General features: G+C 43.6%; 2 protein-coding genes across 2 annotated transcripts in view; one reads left to right on the top strand and one right to left on the bottom strand.

Moving 5' to 3' along the window:
• Positions 1–6,548, top strand: part of LOC112074641 (lysophosphatidylserine lipase ABHD12-like) — a 30,482-nt gene extending 23,934 nt beyond the window's left edge. The window contains exons 12-14 of the mRNA XM_070440602.1: positions 3,499–3,576; positions 3,691–3,873; positions 6,278–6,548. Coding sequence (XP_070296703.1) covers positions 3,499–3,576; positions 3,691–3,873; positions 6,278–6,326 — 310 coding nt within the window. The 3' untranslated portion in view covers positions 6,327–6,548. The remainder of the gene's footprint in view (positions 1–3,498; positions 3,577–3,690; positions 3,874–6,277) is intronic.
• Positions 6,549–6,550: 2 nt separating this feature from the next.
• LOC112074640 (glycogen phosphorylase, liver form-like) overlaps positions 6,551–10,796 on the bottom strand; it is a 33,654-nt gene continuing 29,408 nt past the window's right edge. The window contains exon 17 of the mRNA XM_070440603.1: positions 6,551–7,797. Coding sequence (XP_070296704.1) covers positions 7,684–7,797 — 114 coding nt within the window. The 3' untranslated portion in view covers positions 6,551–7,683. The remainder of the gene's footprint in view (positions 7,798–10,796) is intronic.

Here is a 10,796-nt window from a genome sequence, read left to right as displayed (position 1 = left end):
TGATGACAGCATTGCATGAGTAGGTGTGTCCAAACTGGTACTGTGTAATATATATATATATATGTGTTACAAATTTGTTGTGCTTTAAGATCCCGGACTGTATCTTTAATGGGTAAACATACAATTTTGGCATGCAGTTCAAGCATTCATTATGTAACTCTAAAAGAAGTCACTGATTGAACATAACATTAATAATGGATCTATGACAAAAATGTTTGTCTTGACATGTTTCCATGTTTGTCTTGACATGTTTACATGTTTGTCTTGACATGTTTGTCATGTTTCTCATGACATGTTTCCATGTTTGTCTTGACATGTTTGTCATGTTTCTCATGACATGTTCCATTTTTCTTGACATGTTTCCATGTTTGTCTTGACATGTTTCCATGTTGTCTTGACATGTTTCCATGTTTGTCTTGACATGTTTCCAGGTTTGTCTTGACATGTTTCCATGTTTGTCATGACATTTTGTTCTTGACATGTTTCCATGTTTGTCTTGACATGTTTGTTCTTGACATGTTTTCCATGTTTGTCTTGACATGTTTCCATGTTTGTCTTGACATGTTTCCAGTTTGTCTTGACATGTTTCCATGTTTGTCTTGACATGTTTCCATGTTCGGTTGACAGCAATGGAGTTGTCAAGAGAAAGAGCACGTGATCTGAGGGACGTAACACAAGCAGATCTGGAGCCAAGCTATGCTGTTGATGGTGTGATCCTGGAGGCTCCGTACACCAATATGGAGGAGGAAGTCGCCAGCCACCCCTCAGCATGGTGAGGTGTCTCTCTCACCTTGTCCGCTCTGCCTATCTGCCTGCCTGCGGCCTTGTGTAACAGTTGTTTATTGCACTATGAAACCCAGAGATGGCTTAATTCCCCGTTTCACAAGAATGATTCAGCAATCCCTCCATCTCCTTCCTGTATATTTGACCCATATTGCTCTTCTCTAGGACTAGTTAAGCTCAAAACATTTCTGAACTGATTTTGTTGTTCCCTTCTCTATTCAGATGTATCAGTGTCTTCCAGGTTTTGAGAGCGTTCTTCATCACGTCATGCAAAGCAACAACATGGTGTTCGCTAACGATGAAAAGTAAGTACGCCTGTGTTACCAAAGCAACAACATGGTGTTCGCTAACGATGAAAAGTAAGTACTGCCTGTGTACCAAGCAACAACATGGTGTTCGCTAACGATGAAAAGTAAGACTGCTGTGTTACCATAACAACATAGGTTGAGGAGGGCTGTGTCCATAGTGCACTACTGTATAGTGCCACACATTTTGACCTATAGGCTCTGGTCAAGAGGTAGTGCACTGCACTATATAAAATCAAATGTTATTTGTCACATGCGCCAAATACAACCTTACAGTGAAATACTTAGGAGCCCTTAACCAACAATGCAGAGTTAAAAGTAAGAAAAATATTTGATAAATAAAAAAGGAAATAGTAACACAAGAACAATAATGAGGCTATCTACAAGGAGTACCAGTACTGAGTCAATGTGCAGGGTACCAGGTAATAGCATGGCTATATACAAGGAGTACCAGTACTGAGTCAATGTGCAGGGTACCAGGTAATAGCATGGCTATATACAAGGAGTACCAGTACTGAGTCAATGTGCAGGGGTACCAGGTAATAGCATGCTATATACAAGGAGTACCAGTACTGAGTCAATGTGCAGGGGTACCAAGTAAAGCATGGCTATCTACAAGGAGTACCAGTACTGAGTCATTGTGCAGGGGTACCAGGTGATAGCATGGTTATATACAAGAGAGTACCAGTACTGAGTCAATGTGCAGGGGTACCAGGTAGTTGAGGTAATACAGTATGTACATGTGGGTAGGGTAAACGTGACTAGGCAATCAGGATAGAAATAAAACAGAGTAGCAGCTTATGGGAAGAGTGAAAGCGTCTACTCTGGCGTCAATATGCATGTGTGTGTTAGTGTATGTAGTGTGTGTGTGTGTGTGTGTGTGTGTGTGTGTGTGTGTGTGTGTGTGTGTGTGTGTGTGTGTGTGTGTGTGTGTGTCATGTAGTATGTGTGTCAGGTAGTATGTGTGAGTGTGTGGGTAGAGTCCAGTGGGTGTACATAGAGCCAGTGAGTGTGACATAGAGCCAGTGAGTGTGTACATAGAGCCAGTGAGTGTGTACATAGAGCCAGTGGGTGTACATAGAGACCAGTGGTGTACAGAGAGCCACAGTGAGGGTGTACAGAGAGTCCAGTGCAAAAAAATATGAAAATAAATAATAAAGTAAATAGTCCAGGTAGCCATTTGAGGCTCCTGAGTTGCGCCGCGGTCAAAAGCACTGCATCTCAGTGTTAGAGGCGTCACTACAGGCCCCAGTTCGATCCCGGGCTGTATCACAACCGGCCGTCCCATAGGGTGGCGCACAATAGGCCCAGTGTCGTCCTGGTTAGGGGAGGGTTTGGCCGTGGTAGGCCGTCATTGTAAATAAGGATTTGTTCTTAACACTGGCCTGGTTAAATAAAAAATAAAAGATGAACTGTTCATCAGGCTTGGGGGTAGAAGCTGTTCAGGTGCCTTTTGGTCCCAGACTTCAGGTGCCTTTTGGGTCCAGGCTCCGGTACCTCTTGCCATGCGGTAGCAGATAGAACAGTCTGTGACTTGGGTGGCTGGAGTCTGACAGTTTTTAGGGCCTACCTCTTTTTATTTATTATTTTATTTAACTAGGCAAGTCCTCTAACAGCGCCTGGTACAGATGTCCAGGGATTTCGGCCCCAGTGACGTACTGGGCTGTACACACTATCCTCTGTATCGCCTTGCGGTCGGATGGCGAGCAGCTGCCATACCAAGCGGTGATGCAACCGGTCAATGCTTTCAATGGTGCAGCCGTAGAACTTTTAGAGGATCTGAGGTCTCATGTCGAATCTTTTTTAGCCTCCAGAATGGGAAAAGGCGTTGTCATGCCCTCTTCATGACTGTGTTGATGTGTGTGGACCATGATAGATCCTTAGTGATGTGGACACAGAGGAACTTGAAACTCTCGACCCGCTCCACTACAGCTCCGTCGATGTGAATGGGGGCGTGCTCGGCCCTCCGTACCCTGTAGTCCACGATCAGATCCTTTGTCTTTATAGGCAATAGGGTGCCATTTGGAATGCAGCTGGAATCCTCTAATCTCGTACTGTAGCTAGAATCCTCTAATCTCGTACTGTAGCTAGACTCCTCTAATCTCGTACTGTAGCTAGAATCCTCTAATCTCGTACTGTAGCTAGACGTCCTACTGATGTTAATCTCAGTACTGTAGCTAGAATCCTCTAATCTCGTACTGTAGCTAGAACTCCTAATCTCGTGACTGTAGCTAGGAATCCTGATAATCTCGTACTGTACATACTAACTCTAATCTTGTACTGTAGCTAGAATCCTCTAATCTCTGTACTGTAGCTGGAATCCTCTAATCTCGTATTGTAGCTAGACTCCTCTAATCTCTACTGTAGTTAGAAACTACTGACGTTGTGTTATTGTGTTTGCTTTATGCAGTTTAAAGACCTTGACCACTCGTGTCCTTTTCCTACACGCTGAGGATGACAATGTGGTTCCTTTTGACATGGCCAGAAGGTAGTAACATACTGATCTTGTAGAAATTAAAGACATTTAGTGATTTAGGGAAAGTTGTTCAATCCAACCCATACATTGATGTGTGCACTGTTACTATACCATAGTAGAATGAGCTAGAATGTATGTATATGTGTGTATATGTGTGTGTGTGTGTGTCTTCCCAGCTGTACCAGATTGCACTTCAAGCCCTAGACAACGGTATGCAGAGGACCAGGTGCGCATGGTATCCTACAGTGAATCCTTGGGATACTCACACAACTATATCTATTTGGATCCTAACCTGGCCAGTGTGATTGGGTAAGTTATATATCCATCACTCCAACCTGGCAGTGTGATTGGTAAGTTATATATCCATCACTCCAACCTGGCAGTGTGTTGGGTAAGTTATATATCCATCACTCCAACCTGGCCAGTGTGATTGGGTAAGTTATATATCCATCACTCCAACCTGGCCAGTGTGATTGGGTAAGTTATATATCCATCACTCCAACCTGGCCAGTGTGATTGGGTAAGTTTATATCCATCACTCCAACCTGGCCAGGTGATTGGGTAAGTTATATATCCATCACTCCAACCTGGCCAGTGTGATTGGGTAAGTTATATACCATCACTCCAACCTGGCCAGTGTGGTTGGGTAAGTTATATACCATCACTCCAACCTGGCCAGTGTGGTTGGGTAAGTTATATATCATCACTCCAACCTGGCCAGTGTGGTGGGTAAGTTATAATCATCACTCCAACCTGGCCAGTGTGGTTGGGTAAGTTATATATCTCACTCCAACCTGGCCAGTGTGGTTGGGTAAGTTATATATCATCACTCCAACCTGGCCAGTGTGATTGGGTAAGTTATATATCATCACTCCAACCTGGCCAGTGTGGTTGGTAAGTTATATATCATCACTCCAACCTGGCCAGTGTGGTGGGTAAGTTATATATCCATCACTCCAACCTGCCAGTGTGATTGGGTAAGTTATATATCCATCACTCCAACCTGCCAGTGTGGTTGGGTAAGTTATATATCCATCACTCCAACCTGGCCAGTGGTTGGGTAAGTTATATACCATCACTCCAACCTGGCCAGTGTGATTGGGTAAGTTATATACCATCACTCCAACCTGGCCAGTGTGATTGGTAAGTTATATATCCATCACTCCAACCTGGCCAGTGTGATTGGGTAAGTTATATAACCATCACTCCACCTGGCCAGTGTGATTGGGTAAGTTATATATCATCACCTCAACCCCCAGTGTGATTGGGTAAGTATATATCATCACTCCAACCTGGCCAGTGTGATTGGGTAAGTTATATATCATCACTCCAACCTGGCCAGTGGGTTGGGTAATTATATATCATCACCCAACCTGGCCAGTGTGGTTGGGTAAGTTATATATCTATCACTCCAACCTGGCCAGTGTGATTGGTAAGTTATATATCCATCACTCCAACCTGGCCAGTGTGATTGGGTAAGTTATATATCCATCACTCCAACCTGGCCAGTGTGATTGGGTAAGTTATATATCCATCACTCCAACCTGGCCAGTGTGTTGGGTAAGTTATATATCCATCACTCCAACCGGCCAGTGTGATTGGGTAAGTTATATATCCATCACTCCAACCTGGCCAGTGTGGTTGGTAAGTTATAACCATCACTCCAACCTGGCCAGTGTGATTGGGTAAGTTATATCCATCACTCCAACCTGGCCAGTGTGGTTGGGTAAATTAATATCCATCACTCCAACCTGGACAGTGTGGTTGGTAATTTATATATCCATCACTCCAACCTGGACAGTGTGTTGGTAAAATTATATATCCATCACTCCAACCTGGACAGTGTGGTTGGGTAAGTTATATATTAATCTTTGCCAATAATGGACACAACTTGTGTTGATCCAAAGTTAAAGTACAAAATACGAATACCAAAATGGCTGCTTGCGTCCCAAATGGCGCCCTAGTCACTGAGTGGACAAAACATTAAGAACACCTGCTCTTTCCATGACATAGACTGACCAGGTGAATCCAGGTGAACGCTATGATCCCTTATTGATGTCACTTGTTAAATCCACTTCAAATCAGTGTAGATGAAAGGGAGGCGGCAGGTTAAAGAAGGATTTTTAAGCCTTGAGACATGGATTGTGTATATGTGTGTCATTCAGAGGGTGAATGGCCAAGACAAAATATTTACTGTAAGTGCCTTTGAACGGGGTCTGTTAGTAGGTGCCAGCCRCACCGGCTTGAGTTTGTCAAGAACTGCAACGCTGCTGGGTTTCCTGTGTGTATCAAGAACTGCAACGATACACACAGGAAACCCAGCATCAAGAATGGTCCATCACCCAAAGGACATCCAGCCAACTGGACACAACTGTGGGAAGCATTGGAGTCAACATGGACCAGCATCCCTGTGGAACACTTGAGACACCTTGTAGAGTCCATGCCCCCGACAAATTGAGGCTGTTCTGAGGACAAAAAGGGGGCATCTCAATATTAGGAAGGTGTTCCTAATGTTTTGTACACTCAGTGTATAGTGCACTACTTTTAACAAGAGCCCTATGGACCCAGGTCCCAAAGTAGTGCACTATACAAGACACCATTTGGGTCTCACACAGGTTGTTTATATGAGATTAACAAGGACGGGGTCAAGTTCAGAATAAGGGATATTCACTGTCTTGAAAATGATTTGGGTTTCATGTGCTTTTCTCCGCAGGCGGTTTCTACAAAGCAAGAAGAACATTGATAGACCGATAGTCCGGTGAGTCGGCGACATTTTAGGAGAAGAGCTGCCCACTGTAAAAAAAAMAAAAACAGAACGGAACATTTACACATACAGCATTGCCTGTTCATGGTCTTTGTGAGATCYTTGTTCCTCACTCAAAACTTTCAACAAGGGCCGTGTCCATGTGTCAGTTTGTGTATTGCACTAGTCTCTCATAGTTGTCAGTGACTGTATGAATTACAATTAAAAAGCTTGAACAACAGATCAGACATGAATATATTTATTTTGATGTAACAACAGAACATTGGAAAAACAAGGGTCATAATAAACTATGGAACATATTCAACCCTATAGCTATAGTATGAGACAGTTCTGTTACGAATGGACCACTTACTGGTAGATGACATGGCACCCCTGTTCACTTTACAGTGCACTACTTTTGACCAAGGCCAATAGCAGTCTGGTCAACAGTAGTGCACTATATAGTTGACAGGCTACCATTTGACCTTGTATTTAGGTGGAAGGTGGATTCAGAAATGCTGGGGGAAAAATAGATAATTTTGTTTGTAGATTCTGAAGGTATGTGGCAGACTGTTGTTTGTAGATTCTGAAGGTATGTGGCAGACTGTTATTTGTAGATTCTGAAGGTATGTGACAGACTGTTGTTTGTAGATTCTGAAGGTATGTGGCAGACTGTTATTTGTAGATTCTGAAGGTATGTGGCAGACTGTTATTTGTAGATTCTGAAGGTATGTGACAGACTGTTGTTTGTAGATTTCTGAGGTATGTGACAGACTGTTGTTTGTAGATTCTGAAGGTATGTGACAGACTGTTGTTTGTAGATTCTGAAGGTATGTGGCAGACTGTTGTTTGTAGATTCTGAAGGTATGTGGCAGACTGTTGTTTGTAGATCTCTGAGGTATGTGTAGATGCTTGTTGTGTTAGATTCTGAAGTTTTGTATTGTTATTTTTGCATCATGTAAGGTGCTTACTCAAACAGAGCTCAGTTTATTGAGCTAAAGGGGCAATCTGGGATTTGACTCATTTCAAAACATGGTTAAAACATTTCAATCTCACAGATGGACTTGCCTCCATAGCCCTGTTTATACATTAGGGAGTGGCTATCCCTCAGCTGTTTACCAAAAGTGGCGTGGTGACTGCTTTGTTGTTGTCCGAATCCCAGATTGTTCTTTAAAAAACACGAGACGCTTCTGGGTGACGTTTCCTAGATACAGATCTAGAATCCACTTCCCCTCAACAATTACAAAAACTGCACCAAGATCAGCGTCTAGGGGCAATTTCACCCTACACCACAACCAGGCAGCCTCACTTCTCCGTCAGCACCTGGCGGTCTCCGCCAAGGACTTGCGGGGCTCGTTGGGGGCGGGATCTTCAGATCAGTAGGCTCCACCCCACACCTCCGTGGCGTACTCGGCGATGGTGCGGTCGCTAGAGAACTTTCCGGAAGCAGCGATATTCTTGATCGCCATCTGCGTCCACTCCTTAGGATTCTATTAAGAAACAACATGAATAATATGTATACTGTATGTCATCATATAATACAAAATTATCATTTATAATATATATTATCATAGTATATATAAGTAAAGTGTACTTACACTTTGGTCACTGAAAGTAAGTGCATTCAGTTAAGGTAGCTAAAGACAACGACATCTCCAAGGTAGCCAAGACAACGACATCTCCAAGGTAGCCAAGACAACGACATCTCCAAGGTAGCCAAGACAAGACGACAGCGACATCTCCAAGGTAGCCAAGAACGACATCTCCAAGGTAGCCAAGACAACGACATCTCCAAGGTAGCAAGACAACGACATCTCCAAGGTAGCCAAGACAACGACATCTCCAAGGTAGCCAAGACAACGCACATCTCCAAGTAGCCAGACAACACATCTCAAGGTAGCCAAGACAACCACATCTCCAAGGTAGCCAAGACAACGACATCTCCAAGGTAGCCAAGACAACGACATCTCCAAGGTAGCCAAGACAAACGACAATCTCCAAGGTACCAAGACAACAGATCTCACAGTAGCAAACAACGACATCTCCAAGGTAGCCAAGACAACGACATCTCCAGGAAGCAAGACAACGACATCTCCAAGGTAGCTAAGAACAACCTACATCTCCAAGGTAGCTAAGACAACCACATCTCCAAGGTACGCTAAGACAACCACATCTCCAAGGTAGCTAAGACAACCACATCTCCAAGGTAGCCAAGACAACACAATCTCCAAGGTAGCCAAGACAACCACATCTCCAAGGTAGCTAAGACAACCACATTCAAGGTAGCTAAGACAACACATCTCCAAGGTAGCCAAGACAACCACATCTCCAAGGTAGCTAAGACCAACAATATTCCAAGGTAGCCAAGACAACCACATCTCCAGGTAGCCAAGACAACGACATCTCCAAGGTAGCTAAGACAACCACATCTCCAAGGTTAGCTAAGACAACCACATCTCCAAGGTAGCTAAGACAACCAATCTCCAAGGTAGCAACAACGACATCTCCAAGGTAGCTAAGACTAACACTCCGCAAGTAGCAGACAACGACATCTCCAAGGTAGCTAAGCAACCACATCTCCAGGTAGCCAAGACAACGACATACACTTCTACAGTGCATTCGGAAAGTATTCAGTATCCACATTTTGTTACGTTACAGCCTTACTCAAAAATGTATTGAATAAAACAATTTCCTCATCAATCTACACACAATACCCCATAATGACAAAGCGAAAACAGATTTTTAGACATTTATATAAAAAAAAAAACCTTATTTACATAAGTATTCAGACCTTTGCTATGAGACTCGAAATTGAACTCAGTTGCATCCTGTTTCCATTGATCATCCTTGAGATGTTTCTACAACTTGATTGGAGTCCACCTGTGGTAAATTCAATTGATTTGTACATGATTTGGAAAGGCACACACCTGTCTATATAAGGTCCACAGTTGACAGTGCATGTCAGAGCAAAAACCAAGCCATGAGGTCGAAGGAATTGTCCGTAGAGCTCCGAGACAGGATTGTGTCGAGGCACAGATCTGGGGAAGGGTACTAAAAAGTGTCTCCGCATTGAAGGTCCCCAAGAACACAGTGGTCTCCATCATTCTTAAAAGGAAGACGTTGTAACCACCAAGCTCTTCCTAGAGCTGGCCGCCTACCCAAACTGAGCAATCGGGGGAGAATAACTTGCCCAGGGATTGCGTTTGAAAATTAGCTGGCTGGCTAAAACCGGCACTTTACTGAAACGTTGATTAAATGTGCACTGTCCCTGTAAAAATAAAATAAACTCAAACTCAAGGGCCTTGGTCAGGGAGGTGACCAAGAACCCGATGTCTCTCTGACAGAGCTCCAGAGTTCCTCTATGGAGATGGGAGAAGCTTCCAGAAGGACATCCATCTCTGCAGCACTGCACCAATCAGGCCTTAAATGGTAGTGTAAGCCAGACGGAAGCCACTCCTTAGTAAAAGGCACATGACAGCCCGCTTTGCCAAAAGGCACCTAAAGGACTCTCAGACCATGAGAAACAAGATTCTCCAGTCTGATGAAACCAAGATGGAACTCTTTGGCCTGAATGCCAAGCATCACGTCTGGAGGAAACCTGGCACCATCCTTACGGTGAAGCATGGTGGTGGCAGCATCATGCTGTGGGATGTTTTTCAGTGGCAGGGACTGGGAGTCTAGTTTGATCGAGGGAAAATGAACAGAGCAAAGTACAGAGAGATCCTTGATGAAAAACAGGTACCTGAATAGCTGGCAGCGACGCTCCCCATCCAACCTTACAGAGCTTGAGAGGATCTGCAAGAAGAATGGGAGAAACTCCCCAAAATACAGGTGTGCCAAGTGTATCGTTCATACCAAGAGGACTCGAGGCTGTAATCACTGAAAAGGTGCTTCAACAAAGTACTGAGTGAAGGGTCTGAATACTTATGAAAATTTATATTTTAGGTTCAAATGTTTTTGTAGAAACCAGTTTTTCTTTGTCATTATGGGTTATTGTGATTGTCATTATGGGTTATTGTATGTCTATGGTTATTGTGTTCATTATGGGTTATTGTGTGTAGATTGATGAAGAAAACACGTAATCAATTTTAAGATAAGGCTGTAACGTAACAAAATGTGGATAAAGTCAAGGGGTCTGAAAACTTTCCGAATGCACTGTATATACACAAAAGTAGTGGACACCCCTTCAAATTAGTGGATTTGGTATTTCAGCCACACCGTTGCTGACAGGTGTATAACATCGAGCACACAGCCATGCAATTCCATAGACAAACATTGGCGTAGAATGGCCCATACTGAAGAGCTCAGTGACTTTCAATGTGGCACAGTCATAGGATGCCACCTTTCCAACAAGTCAGTTCGTCAAATTTCCTACCCTTAGAGCTGCCCCGGTCAACTAAGTTCTGTTATTGTGAAGTGGAAACGTCTAGGAGCAACAACGGTTCAGTCGCGAAGTGGTAGGCCACACAAGCTCACAGAATGGAACCGG

The sequence above is a fragment of the Salvelinus sp. IW2-2015 genome, unplaced genomic scaffold (assembly GCF_002910315.2).
Source record: "Salvelinus sp. IW2-2015 unplaced genomic scaffold, ASM291031v2 Un_scaffold2734, whole genome shotgun sequence".
Classification (NCBI taxonomy): domain Eukaryota; kingdom Metazoa; phylum Chordata; class Actinopteri; order Salmoniformes; family Salmonidae; genus Salvelinus; species Salvelinus sp. IW2-2015.
This window is presented reverse-complemented; position numbering and strand designations above follow the sequence as displayed.